The sequence below is a fragment of the Pangasianodon hypophthalmus genome, chromosome 8 (genome assembly GCF_027358585.1).
Source record: "Pangasianodon hypophthalmus isolate fPanHyp1 chromosome 8, fPanHyp1.pri, whole genome shotgun sequence".
NCBI classification, from domain to species: domain Eukaryota; kingdom Metazoa; phylum Chordata; class Actinopteri; order Siluriformes; family Pangasiidae; genus Pangasianodon; species Pangasianodon hypophthalmus.
In genome coordinates, this window is record NC_069717.1 from 27,050,984 (window position 1) to 27,065,983 (window position 15,000).

At 39.4% G+C, this 15,000-nt stretch overlaps 1 protein-coding gene across 3 annotated transcripts in view; it reads right to left on the minus strand.

The window, feature by feature from the left end:
• Positions 1–15,000, minus strand: part of slc23a2 (solute carrier family 23 member 2) — a 36,695-nt gene that overhangs the window by 13,802 nt on the left and 7,893 nt on the right. The window contains exons 2-6 of one of the 3 annotated variants that reach the window (XM_026945689.3): positions 7,668–7,894; positions 6,345–6,443; positions 5,660–5,713; positions 2,224–2,340; positions 767–924 (exon numbers count right to left, since the gene is read on the minus strand). In XM_026945689.3, the coding sequence (XP_026801490.1) occupies positions 767–924; positions 2,224–2,340; positions 5,660–5,713; positions 6,345–6,443; positions 7,668–7,772 (533 nt within the window). In that variant the 5' untranslated portion in view covers positions 7,773–7,894. Of the gene's footprint in view, positions 1–766; positions 925–2,223; positions 2,341–5,659; positions 5,714–6,344; positions 6,444–7,667; positions 7,962–15,000 lie in introns of all 3 variants that reach the window. The other 2 variants (XM_053236179.1, XM_026945690.3) reach the window with 2 other exon arrangements.

The window sequence follows — 15,000 nt, forward strand, 5'->3', positions numbered from 1 at the left end:
GAAAGACAGACAAAGACAGACAGAAAAAGAGCGGGACCAAGCAGACACAGACAGAGAAAGACAGAGAGAGAGAGAGAGAGAGAAAGAGAGAGAGAGAGAGAGAGAAACCAAGACTGACAAAGAAAGAGGAATAGAAAATAAGTGTATAAGCAGGTGTTCACTTATTTTTATCCATTTTCTCTCTTCTCCTCTTCACACTGTATATTTTTTATTCTTCTCACTTTACTTTCTCTCTCTCTCCATCCTGTCACTTCTGACTCTCTCTCTCTCTCTCTCTCTCTCTCTCTCTCCCCTCTCAGTGTTTCAGTCTGAATCCCACCATCTTACTCGAGTGAGCAGAGAAAGCTTTCCAAAGCTCAGCAGGTCGAGTGTTTCTCTGCATTCACACAGGTGTTTGTTTTGGTATTTATTGCATCACATAAATGCACTGATCTGAGCTGCTGCTTTGTTTTATCTCCTTTACCGTTTAAAAACTCTCAACTCATTAGGAAACATGAAAAAGACACGTGCTGTGCTGCTGCTTTTATCAGCTTTCGCGCTACGAAAAAAGATGAACAAAACGGTAAAAATACACAGCACAACATATACCCACGTGGCCATGAATAAAAGACACACACAGAAGTTCCATGGTCTATAATAAAGTTTTAAAGTCAGTGCCCCACACAAACACACACACACAGACACACACACACAGACACACACACACAGACACACACACACAGACACACACACACAGACACACACACACACACACACAGACACACACCGGCAGCCGATGGTGGTCTGCAGCAGTGTGGTGATGCCCACGCAGAAGAAGATGGTGCCGATGAGCTGGCTCGTAGCCCATTGGTCGAATCCCACGCACATGGCCTCGGCCAGCAAGAAGGGCACAGCGATCGTCCCACTGAAGCACGTTAGGTAGTGCTGTGGAGACACACACGGGAACAATTACACATCTGTGTGTGTGTGTGTGTGGGTGTGTGTGAGAGAGAGAACAAGTCATGTCTTAAATTACAGAGTGAACAGAGCATGTACTTACTAAAACCAGCCACTGTGATTATAACACTGAGGTAAGCTGGAGTATTTAAAGGTAGCGTGTCAGCACACACAGTGTTCTGTAGCACATCAGTCCCAGTGCCTTTCATGAGTCTGAGTGAGTCAATTGAGGGCTCAATGAGTCAGTTGCGTGTTCAAGTGAGTCAGTTCGAGTGAGTCAGTTGCGTGTTCGAGTGAGTCAGTTTGAGTGAGTCAGTTGCGTGTTCGACTGAGTCAGTTCGAGTGAGTCATTTGCGTATTCGAATGAGTCAGTTCGAGTGAGTCAGTTGCGTGTTCGAGTGAGTCAGTTTGAGTGAGTCAGTTGCGTGTTCGACTGAGTCAGTTCGAGTGAGTCATTTGCGTATTCGAATGAGTCAGTTCGAGTGTGTCAGTTGCGTGTTCGAGTGAGTCAGTTTGAGTGAGTCAGTTGCGTGTTCGACTGAGTCAGTTCGAGTGAGTCATTTGCGTATTCGAATGAGTCAGTTCGAGTGAGTCAGTTGCGTGTTCGACTGAGTCAGTTCGAGTGAGTCATTTGCGTATTCGAATGAGTCAGTTCGAGTGTGTCAGTTGCGTGTTCGAGTGAGTCAGTTCGAGTGAGTCAGTTGCGTGTTCGACTGAGTCAGTTCGACTGAGTCATTTGCGTATTCGAATGAGTCAGTTCGAGTATGTCAGTTGCGTGTTCCAGTGAGTCAGTTCGAGTGAGTCAACTGCGTGTTCGAGTGAGTCAGTTCGAATGAGTCATTTGTGTATTCGAGTGAGTCAGTTCAAGTGAGTCAGTTGCGTATTCCAGTGAGTCAGTTCGAGTGAGTCAATTGCGTGTTCGACTGAGTCAGTTCGAGTGAGTCAGTTGCGTGTTCGAGTGAGTCAGTTCGGGTGAGTCAGTTGCGTGTTCGAGTGAGTCAGTTCGAGTGAGTCAGTTGCGTGTTCGAGTGAGTCAGTTCGAGTGAGTCATTTGCGTATTCGAGTGAGTCAGTTCAAGTGAGTCAGTTGCGTATTCCAGTGAGTCAGTTCGAGTGAGTCAGTTGAGTGTTCGAGTGAGTCAGTTGCGTGTTCGAGTGAGTCAGTTGAGTGTTTGAGTGAGTCAACTGAGAATCCAAGTGCCTTTTGCATCATGCATCATATGTGTCATTTCTGTGTCGTGTGTGTGTCGTGTGTGTGTGTGTGTGTGTGAGGTCACTGCTTGTGTACCTGTAAACCCAGGAAGATGCACAGATACCAGGGCGGGGTGTCTTCTATGGTGTAGATCATGTCCATCCTCCTGGCGTCTGGACTGTCTGTGCTGTCTATCGTCTCCGATAAAGAACTCTGGTGGAGAGGGAACACACAAAAACACATTGCAGCAAAGTTGTTTCTATGGTAACTGCTCTCTGGTCTCAGGAGAAGATCACTGTGTGTTTTTTGGGGTTGATTATAGGCCAGTGCACACACACAAACAGACACACCACAAGCACACACACACCAAGAACACCACAAAGAGTAACGCATCTGAGATGAGTCAATGTACTGTAAGCATCAGAAAAAATCATTTTCTTTAACTTGAGCTGTGACTAAGGCTTGAGATACATCAAGAAAACAGCGCAACATTCATGTTCAGTGAAATTATCATCAGTGCTTGTTCTGGAACATTTCGACAGTCCAAGTCTTCAAGGACAGTTTATTGTTAGATTGATAGCGGTTGGAGAATAGCAAAAGAAGCACTGCTGTGCAAAAGTGTGTTTAAAAAAAAAAAAAAAAAACCTAAACACATACTGTGTCAAAAAGCAAATTACTTCTTTTTGTCCTAAGGGGGTGAAAACTTTCACACTCGACTGTCAGTAAAGGAAAAGAAATTCGCAGCACTACTGAATAAATGAAAAAGTAAAAAAAAAAACATATCAAATAAAAACATATTTCAAAGACAATATCTTCTTTGCCTATATTACTTGTAATATCTCTTTATAAACAATACAACATCTATCAAAGAAGATTTACAAACAACATTTTCATCATACATCATAAAAGGCCATACTTTTTATTGCTAAAATCACACCTTGTCGTGCTGATGGGCCACTAATCCCCACGTGCTTAGTGTTTAATAATGAACAGAAAGCGGAGAATGGGGTTAAAGGGTACTTCAGGGAACTGAATCGGAGATGAAGGCTGAAATAGAGAAACTTCCTCCAACACTGCTACGCTCACGTGATCTGCCAGCCTTCATCTTTTTTTCCTGCACGTGTGTGCAAAAGTGCACAGTCATGGTGACTTAGATGCATGCGGTGAGGGTTAGAAGACCAGAAGCGAAGGGAGATTAATAGATTACAGGAGCACAAACCTGTCTCACTTTAATTAACAAGGACAAATAAGAGAGAGAGAGAGAGAGAGAGAGAGAGAGAGAGAGAGAGATGCAATGAGTTCTGTACAAATTACTAACCTTATTAACACATTTCTAAATAAATTGTATATACTACAAATAAATGAAATATACTACATACCTACAACTAAAGCAAACTTGTGTAACACAAATAAAATTCATACACAAAGTGCAAAAATTGAAAAATTTAATAAAGTTTGATCAGGAATGTGAAGCTACAAGAAAGCAAGTCAGACAACTTTCTAACCCAAAACACAAACAACCACAAAAACCCTGAACTCAGACAAAAGTACTGGGAAGCACCTGCGAACAATAAACACATCATTTATAAGAAAACGCACCAACGCTACAATCGGAGAGGCCGTTAATTAAAGAACGCACAAAACAAACTGGGGACAGATCAATAAAAGATCAAAACAGCCTGGAAAACCTATTCTGAATCACTCTTTAAATCAATCTTCCTACACGATCTTACAAAAGATCAAAAATGAACCATAACCATAAAGAAGAACCCACCTGACTACCAAATTAGACAGGAAGAATTTGCTGAGGCACTCAGGAACCTCAAACAGAAAAGCATGTGGCCCTGACAGCATGAGGGCAGAAACGCTAAAACACAGCACTCCTGAAATGCAGAGGGAGTTATTAAAACCGGGTTCTCCAGGCTAGCTGATTTCCTGAACTCTGGACTTATATCCACAATTCATAAGAGTGGAAATAGATTAGACCCCCAACAGCTACCGGGGCAGGAAGGGAAGGATTTCTGCTGTATCGTCAACGCCCATATACAGGCCTTCTCTTAGGAACACGGCGTCCTAAATAATCACACTATTGATCACAATTACACCCTACACACCCTAATCATCCAGCACATTCACCAAAAAAAGCACAGCAAAAAATATCTGCATGTTCTGTTGACTTCAAAAAAAAAAAAAAAAAAAAGCATTTGACTCTATTTGACTCCCGTGAGATTACGTTACAAAATGGCGCAGGTGGTAAAGTATATGAGATCATCAAGTCTACCTATGAATAATAAATACAGTTTAAAACTCAGCAACAAAAGGACAGAATGCTTCACTCAAGGGCGTGGGGTGAGATAGGGTTGCAGCTAAATACTCTGTCCAGGATTTATATCAGTGAGATAGCAGCGTTACTGGAACAATCCGCAGCCCCGGGACTCTCCCTAAACAATACGGAAGACGAGCTGGTGCTGATGTCTCCTACTGAACAAGGCTTACAGCAGCACCTGCTAGATCTGCTAGATCCAATCAGTCAATCTGGCCAAAATCTCAAAAAAAAAAAAAAAAAAAGGCCAGATCTCAGGAAAACAGACCCCTGTTCATTGTAGGAGACACCACTCTAGAGAACTCGTTACACGACGATTAGGCAGGACTGAAAATCAGGGCCTCGGGAAACTTTGATCTGGGAGAGAAAAAGCACAAAGAGCTCTTCAGGTAATCAAGAAAAAAAAAAATTCCACAAAACAGATTAAGATTCATTGTCAGTGCGCCTACTGCGCTGTACGGACGTGAGGTTTGGGGTTCCTTCAGCATGCACGACTACACCAGATGGGACAAACATCCCACATGCAGTCCCTGCATGCAGAGTTCTGTAGAAATATCCCAAAAGTCCAAAGAAAAACACCAACCAATGCGTGCAGAACAGAATTAGGCAGATTCCCACTGATTATACCTGTACGCATTTTGGAAACATTTTAAATCAAGTGAAGAAAACACACTGCAGTGTGAAGCACTGAAAAGCCAAGAGCTCGGCCCTAAAACCAGTCCCTCCGGCAGCTCGTCCTGAGACTCCTGAGACTCCTGAGACTCCTGAGACTAACACACTAACCTCTAACACACAGCAGTCAGAGGCAAACCCAGTCAAGATTACACTGCTATCAGGCCATAAACAGAGAGTAGGAACCGGCAGAGTATCTCTCCGTCTGCCGCAGTACAGGCCGAGCGAGCGCAGTCTCGCCGTGGAGGACGCCTGACACAGGAGAACCTGTCTGAGAACAGAGACCGAGTGCTCACTGTCCAAGCCGTGAGGTTCGAGACACAGCTGCACTTCCTCCTCCGCTGTGAAAAACATCACAGACATAATCACTCGCAAAATACCAAATTTCCGTGAACTAAGAGAAAATGAGCAATTAAAAATCATTTCACGAGAGCGACACACTGCAGCCTTCGTACAGAATGTCAGAGAGGGACAGTGAGACACCGAGTGTCCTGCTCACACCCTGAACATCAGCCATGCACATGTTCAGACACTTACCTGTCTGTTTTTGTTGTTTATTTGCTTATTTTTGTCATGGTTGAAATGACATGTCTGAGATGAATGACAGAGCGAGATAGAGAGAGAGATGAAAGACAGAGAGACAGAGAGAGAGCAAAAAAAAAGAGAGAGAGATGAAAGTCCGAGAGACAGAGAGAGAGAGAGAGAGAGAGAGAAAAAAAAGAGAGAGAAAGATGAAAGACAGAGAGACAGAGAGAAAGCGAGAGAAAGAAAAAAGATAGAGTGAGAAAGAGAGAAAGACAGAGAGATGGACAACAGAGAGAGAAAGAGGAAAGACAGAGAGAGAAAGAAATAACAGAGAGAAAGAGGAGACAGAGAGAGAGAGAGAGATAAAAGACAGAGAAAAAGTAGAGACAGAGAGAGACAGGAGAGAGAGAGAGAGAGAGAGAGAGAGATAAAAGACAAAGAAAGAAGAGACAGAGAGAGAAAGAGGAGAGACAGACAGAGAGAGAGATGAAAGACAGATATACATGTATTCTTTGTATAACTTTTAGTTTAATCTACCTGCACTGTTTGCTTTGGTAACAATGTGATTTATAACATTCATGTGAATAAAGCACTGCTGAACTCAACTGAACTGAAAAAGAGGAAAGAGAGAGAGAGAGAGCGAGAGAGAGAGAGAGAGAGAGAGAGAGGGGGAGGGCTTAAATCAGAGTCGGCTCACTTTATCAGCTGCTTGTCTCTCTTTAGTGTAGATGGCCATGAGCTCAGTGTCCTCCCTGTCCTGGTCTCCAGGGGTCGGGGACACTCCATTAACCACCACCTGCCCCACACACACACACACACACACACACACACACACACACACACACACACACACAGAGTTACTCACACATGCCCACATTGATTATATTTGCATATTTGTATATCAGCTGCATTTTTTAGTCTTATTATTTGCAAGAGAGATCCACAACATAAAATGTAACTCTAAATGGATAAAAAAAATAAAATTATAAATCACTGTGAGTCAAAAGGTGGAGAGAGACTAGGTTGGGTTTATGGAAACACAGGCAAATGATTAGGTACAGAGTGAGCGTGCAGACGCAGACACACACACACACACACACACACACACACACACCCTCTGCAGCTTTTTATTCATGATCCATCTTCTGCACTTGTTGTCACCTGTAGCGTGTTGATCTCTTGCGATTAATGGAAGCTCAATTAACTGTCGCTTATAATTATACAATTTAACAACTTCCTAATGCTTTTCTTTACAGTCAGTTCTCAATGAAAGTACGTTTTAGGGGAAATTATACGTTTCGTATTTTCTATAATGTATTATCGTTGTGTGCTATCAACGATTGAGTAATCAGTGATGACTCGATAACCGCTGGTTACTGGTTAGTGTTAAAAACTAACTTTTTTTTTTTGCAATGTTTGCACTGCGTGTTTGCGCTGGCTGATGTGACAAAAATATTCTATCACGATAGCAGAAGATGCGATACATGACATGTATAATGATATAAAGGTAACTAAATACTTTTTCTTTTACAATGTCTACAATGTCTACATTAAACTGAAAGGAATATCAAATATATATATATATAATTAATTTGAGTAAATTCTAACAAATACAAAATACATTTTACAATTTAAAGAATCAGTACAAAACTTGTACATGTTAAAAAAAGAGAACATGATACCTGCGATATTTCAGCAAAGCATTATCACGATGTTACATTGCCTAGCCCTTGTGTGTGCGTGTGTGTGTGTGTTTGTGTGTGTGTGTATATATATATGTGTGTGTGTTGGAGGGGGAAGGTCCTGACCCTGTCGGGCATTTCTTATTTGAATATGTAAAAATACCAGAGGAAAGAGCTTTTATGTCATTTGCATAAAGTGGCTGTTTGCATGTGGCCCTGAAACCAGACATCAGTGAAGACACGGACAGGGACACGGACAGGGACACGGACAGGGACACGGACAGGGACACGGACAGGGACACGGACAGGGACACGGACAGGGACAGGCTGAGACTCACGGGGATGGGGTAGAAGTTGGCGCTGTGTTTGCTCTCCTCCTCATATTTGCCCGGCTCTGTGTTGGAGTCCATGGATTTGCAGGTGGAGTTCTTCCCCACGCCCATTCCTCCTCTCACCACCTCCTCCTCCTCCTCTTCTCTCCTCCGCCTGCTCTCTTGCTCTGACAGGAAGTCGCTCGTGCCGTTCTCCGCACTCACATGGTCCAGCGCACGGCCGGCCAGCTCATCTGCAGACGGAGAGCGAGATCATCACTGCACACATTCTACAAGCACGAGGGTTCTTCGGTTGTCCATCTGCAGGGAGGCTTTAAAGTTTAATAAGCTTTTTAATAAGCCACGTACCATTATCTGCACACAGCACCTTTAAAGAACCCCTTTTTAAACTCCTCGACTCAGAAGGTGTTGATTAATTTTCTATAGCGGCAGCTCTGACAGTAGTCCCAGCTGCACCATAAATCACAGGTTTATATTCATGCGCTTGTTACCGTTTCCATAGCAACAGCTCATTCACTTGGACTTGTACAGCAAATGCTTCACGTCAAGTATGAGCCCAGAATAGTTTCTTTCAGGAGGTCATTGTTTTCATTTTTTTGCTATTTTGTCATGTCCTGTTTACTTTTCCCATGCTCTTTATAACCCTCACTGTGCAACTGTGTCCTAATCCACACCCTCGCCCCCTAGCCCCGCCCCTAGCCCCGCCCCCTAGCATGGCTCCCCGCTGCGCACCACACCGAGCCCTGGATTTGGGACAGGTCAGTATCACGTCAGTATGTCGCTGACACCGTGATGACACAGCACAGGATTCTGGACCACGTCCACGTTCCCCCAAACATCCCGAGCATCTGACCCAGTTAAAGCCTGGCAACGTCCGAATCAGAGCAGGGCCATGCCACAAAAATATCCCACACATAAAATATAATCTTTATGATGTTTAGAAAATAGAAGATGATTATGTAATGATGAACGTTTCACAGTTTTAAATCATCTGCTGCCAGAATGTGTGATTTATATCGTTGGGAAAAAAAAAAAAAAAAATCTATTGTATTTATGTGTTGTAACAAAAAAGGAAATAGAAAGAAAGAAATAAAAAAGGAAAGGCAGAACAAAAGAATATAGAAAGACATAGAATAGAAAGAAAGAATATTAAGAAGAAAAATAAAATGTAGAAAGAAAAAACGTAGAAAGAAACAAAAACAAGTAGAATACTGAAGATAGAAAGAAAGAAAGAAAGAAAGAAAGAAAAGAATACAGGGAAAAAGAAAATATACGGTGTACCTTCTTCTCATCTAAAATAAACACTGAAAAAATAGTATATTACAAAAAATAATAGAAAGAACAAAGAAAAATATAGATAAAGAAAAAAAAGCAAGAAAAAAGAAAGGAAGAAAGTCACTATGTTAGGGTCATGCAGAGAAAAGAGTTACTCATCAGTGAGAAACGGCTGTGAAGAACAACTGTCTAATGCAGAACAGCGTCTACGAGGAGTGTACACAGAGACGCCGGTATGCGTCGACATACACGCGTGTGTGCGTGTGTGTGTGTGTGTGCGCGTGCGTGTGTGTGTGCGCGCGTGAGAGAGAGAGAGAGAGAGATATTGAGCTCATGTAATTCATCCCTCTCAGCTGGGTTTCAGAAACACCACGGGGTGTGTGTACTTAAGCGATAGTGTGTGTGTTTAGCTCACATGGAATGAAGAAAAATATATTTTATTAAACTTTATCTCTTAAACAAACACACACACACACACACACACACATTTGTAAAACTAAAAGTTTAAGAGTTCGTTTAAGAGTGTGTAATGAGTGCGGAATGAAACACGAGTGATACAGAGAGAGAGAGAAAGAAAATATAGATAGAAAAAAGAAATGGAGAAACAAACAAAAACAAGCAGAGATCAACAAAAAAACAACAAAGAATATACAAAAAGAAAGAAAGAAAGAAAGAGGGAATATGGAGAGAGAGAGAGTGTTCTTATTTGTAATAATTAGTGAAGTTAGCGTGCTGTACGTGTTTCTGCAGCAGGGATTTGAACTCATAACCTTCTGATCCCTGCTGCAGTCTTTAACATTTAGCTTCTGTGTTGTTCTTCTCCTAATCTGTTTGATCAATCAAGTCCTTCTCTCTCCCTCTCTCTCTCTCTCCCTCTCTCTCTCTCTCTCTCTCTCTCTCTCTCTCTCATTACACTGTGTTGTTAAAGCTGATTAAAGTCTCGTTTACTCAGCCGCAGTTTCCCAAAAGCTACAGGAGTGATGATGGTTCAGCAGCTGAAAAGGGCAAACTGACTGAACACAGTAATGATGTGTCTGATTTCCTGAGAAGCGATTCAAGGCTGATTTGCCTCGTGTTGTAAAAGCAAGAAATGCCTTTAAAAATAACCAAACAAAATGCTTACAAAACAATCAACAAAAAAATGCCTCAAAAATCTAACCAAAGGATAAATGCCTCAAAGAAACAAACAAACAAAAAAGAATCAAAAACCCGACGAAAAGTGCATCAAAAACACACAACAAAAGCCACAAACACCTCACCAAAATAAATAAAACCTAACAAACCTATTCATATAACACGCCTCAAAAACCTAAAACACACTGACTCAAATATCCATTAAAACTAACTCAAAAACTTAATAAAACTGAATTTAAAAAGCCTAACAATCTAACAAAAAAAAAAATAAATGCCTAAAAAGTTTTTTAAAAAAAAAATAGAAAAAGAAAAAACCTCAGAAACTTAAAAAAATAAAAATAAAATAAAATAAAAACTCTGGAGAGGTGACAGTTCAGGAGCTGAAAAGAGCAGACTGACTGAAGAAAGTAATAAGTCTGTCCCTATAACCTAACAAAAACTAAATAAAATGACTTGAATACCTAAAAAAGAAAAAAAAAAAAAAGAAAAAAGCCTGAAAAAGCTAAAAAAACTGACACTGGAAAAAAAAAAAAAACCTAACCAGATAAAACGCTTTAAAAAACCTAACCAAAACTGTCTGAAAAAGAAATCTAATCTAAAATGACTCAAAAGCACGCCTCTAAAATCTAGCCCAAATACAGAAAAAAAACAAAACAATCACTTAAAATTTGACACTGGTTTGATTTTCTTTTCATGAAAAAAAGAAGTGAGTGACTGAGCCGAGTGACTGAGCGCTCAGAGTCTGATCCGCTTTACAGCGCTTTTAACAGAGGCACGAAATCTTAGCACTTGGAAGATTTCCTCACAGTGAGGGGGAAAAAAAAAACGAGCTAAATAAAGCTGTTCGTCTAAACAGAAAGCGTAAATCCCAACTCAGTGTGAAAGTTTCCCTCTGGAATGTTTTATTTTCAAACAAGGAAGTAAATTTCCTCCAGACTGGAGAGCACATGATGAAACCCAGAAACAAACCGTTTCCAGTAACTGGAGGCCAGCATAAATGTCGCGAAATGCCAGAATAGCTGGATGACATAACCGTGTCCAGACACACACACACACACACACACACACACACGAGGAGGACAGGAACACTCACTTGTGCTAAATTTTTTTTTTTTACACTGCTCATATTACAGTGATAAATAATGAATGCAACATCTAAAAATTTTAAATTAAACCTTAAACTGGATGTTGTTTTAGTCCACAGGCAGGAAATTTTTGTTTATTTCAAGCATTTAATAAAAAAAAATAAAAATAAAACAACTTATAATTATTCTATAATTATTTTATAATAATAATCATCATCATCATCTCGTAATGAGAAATCTTAACTATATGAAAATTTTGGTTGTACAACTAAATTAAAAAAAAATAATAATAATACAAAAACTAATAATATCTCTAAAACTAAAAACTTTTATTAATTTCTTTTTAAATAAACAAATCCACACTAAAACTAAAATTAATTACAGATTGAATATAACATCTATTTATATATAAAAACATACAGTTGAAACTTGAAGATGATACACAAACTGTCTTTTTATTACATATTATTTATTAAATCGTCTCCAAAAACGACTCTTGATAAAGTAAAAAAGGTGAGAAAATCCTACGCTGTTACACAATCGCCTTGTCCTCGTGTGACCTGACTGTGCAGGAAACGATCCAACACACACACACAAAACACACACACACACACACAAAACAAAAAAATAAAAACGACAGAAACTCCCTTGAGCACAAACGTAATAATAATCGATTTAACGACGGAATGATTGTCGGACTGAATAATCGTTCTCGACTCGCGTCCAGCTTCAACCGTCGCCTAACCAGGAGCTCGCATTCCTCACCTCACTGCTGCGTTTAATTAAATCCCTCTGCAGTGGGTCCTGAAGGGAGAAACAGATCACTGGGCATCACAGCAGGGGGCGGAGCCTTTCATTTAAACAATACGTCTGCAAATGACCTTTCTGCTGAGCTACAAGAAAATTTTCACACTAGGCTCGAACGCTCGGCATCAGTTCTGGGCTCTTTTTCGGTTTCACACGAATGTCTTCCCAACTGCGAATCGATTTTTCTTTAATGGTTACAGCACGAAATTAGCCACCTGAGATCTCGGATATTTATATAACCGAAGCTGGGGGAAGATTCGCACAAGTAAAAGCAGCCGAAATTAAAAGCTAGTGAAAAAATTCTGGAAAAAAAAAAAAAAAAAAAAAAAAAAGGTTGGCGTTTGGAAAGATTTTCCACAGAAATACTTCTAAGGGAAATCATAAATGCACAAGAAACGATGTTTTTTTTAATTATCCTACATCATATCACGATATTGAAGATATTTTTACGAGACACGATATGTATCATGATGAATACTACTTTCAAAACAGTAGTGCTGCATTTTTAAAAAACTATATTTAAAAAATAAATAAATAAATAAAATACTTTTGTCTCCAATGTCCAAGAAATTAACCTGAAAATTGTACAAAAAACAAACAAAAAATAAATTCTAATAATACATATTGAAAAACATTTTTTACAGTTTTAAAGATTCAGTACAAACGTTCTTTTTTTAGCTTTTAAAAAAAAAAAAAAAAAAAAAAAAAAAAAATCACAATACCTAGGAGCTCAGAAACGCATACTGTGATATAATGTATCACGATATCGATATTCTACTGTCGTATTGCCCGGCCCTTTGTTACACCACAGTGCCGGTATATGTGCGATTCGGATTATTCAGAAATGTTGGGTGTTGATTAATTTTCCAGAACATGTTAACGCACTTGTTCTAATACGTTATCGTTTCTATAGCAACGGCTCATTCACAGGGACTTCTAGCATGCGACTGACGTTCTACAGAGTTTAAAATGTGCGTAATTGTTTATTTAACATTTCTGGAAGGAGTCTCCAGTGTCAGAGGTTTGTAACAGTCAGAGGTAAAGCTGGAACTTCAAACATCTTCAGGAAAGAGGAGGTTACGAGTTGTAGTTTCTCGGTAACATGACGAGATGTGTTTTTTTAATTTTTTTTTTTTGTCTTATTAACCTCAAGAGAGAAGAAAAAAGACTGGAATGACAGTTTCTAGCTGCTATAACGTAAGTGAGAACAGGAGTTAACATGTCTGGCGGATGTTCCACAGCATTACACGTGAATATAAACAGAGTGTGACTCAGGCGTATGACGCTGTTGGAGGAACATGAGGAACGTGTGCAGAGGAGAATAACAGCTTGAAGATCCAAGGAGACAAAATAAAAAAAAAAATTAAAAAAAAGACGAGTGACATGATGGAACATGAAAGAACTCAGTGAATCAAACATTGCTTAATCTAAACTTTTAATGTCATGTTTCTGTGCTGAATAAAAAACAAAACATTTAGTTGGAAAGTTCTAGTCAGCACACTGAAGTCCAATCCTAAAGACTTTAATCATTTAAAGCCAGGATGAAGAAAGAAACGCTTTACGTTTTATTCCTGTTGGGCCGAGGCCTGTGCTGTGAGTTATGCAACACCGTTAAAAAAAAACGAAACGTATAATCCGAGGAAATATCCAGGTATTAGTGAAGAATCAGTTAACGGCTAAAATAACGCAACTAAAGCAGGCTTAGTGCAACGTACGGGAATTTCCTCAGAAATGCAGGTTCACATTTCACTGTACGAGGACACAAGCTGGATCCCGAATCCCGAAACATTCCAAACGTGTGTTATCCCTTTTATTAAATTCAAAAAACAACACTGCTTTTTATTCATCTTTAGCTATGTTTAATGTTTTATTTAATTTATACTGACAAAACAAAACAACAACAACAAAAAAAAAAACGTGCATCGTCTCACGTTAGCGATGTCGGAAGCTGAAGCTTTATCTACGGCTGAAAGAATGACGAAAGAATCATATCACGACATTTCAGGACATTTCTACAATACTCGATACGTATGACAACATGCAGACTTCCTAACAAACTGCCAGGAAATAAGTGTATAAAAGTGCTTTTAAAAAAAAAAAAAAAACCGAAAAGTAATTTTTATTTTATGGATCACGATAAGTAGGTTTGCTATCAACTTTTCAGTAATAAAATTTTATGGTTTTTTTTTTAAAGAAATAATGTGAAAATGTAATGCGAGAATGCTAACACTTAAAAATGAAGGAGAAGTTTATTTTAATTTTAATAATTATTTTAATTTAATTTTATTCCTGTGATGATGTAAATAATTATTTATTATTTTTTATGAATATTTATTTATATCAATTAAGGCTGGGCGATATGACAAAAATATCACATCGTATCACGACATAGAGGAAAACAGTACTCTTGCATTTAAAAAAAAAAAAAAAAAAGCAGTTTGGTGATACTTTATTTCATGTATTTAAAAATACGTTAAATAGATTAAATACTGAAAATGAGAATATATACTGAAAATGAGGAAAAATAAAATTAAGTTTTAAAGATTAGGCTTTTTAAAAAAGAGAGAGAGAGAAAAATCTAAAATAAAAATATATCATATCTCCGAGAAGTGACATGAACATGGAGATAAATGATATTCTCTGGTCACTTCGGCCAGCTGTGAAGACCACACAGGAGAGAACGGATGGATAAATAAGAGAACGAATGACTCACGATCGCTCAGGAGTTGTACGTTCCTAGAAGCTGAATCACTCCTCATTCTCCTCTCGGATTAACCTCGTCAATAAGGATCACTTGTGTGTGTGTGTGTGTGTGTGTGTGTGTGTGTGTGTGTGTGTGTATATGCAAGATAGTCCTACATTAAACATGAGCGATTCATTAGTAGACAATATGCGGTGGGTGTGTCAGAGTTCCTGAGGCTTTACATGCCTCAACAGCATAGAGGAGAGCACACACACACACACACACACACACACACACACACACACACACCACTGATTTATTATTGTAGATTGGGTAATGAGGAGTATCTCGAGTT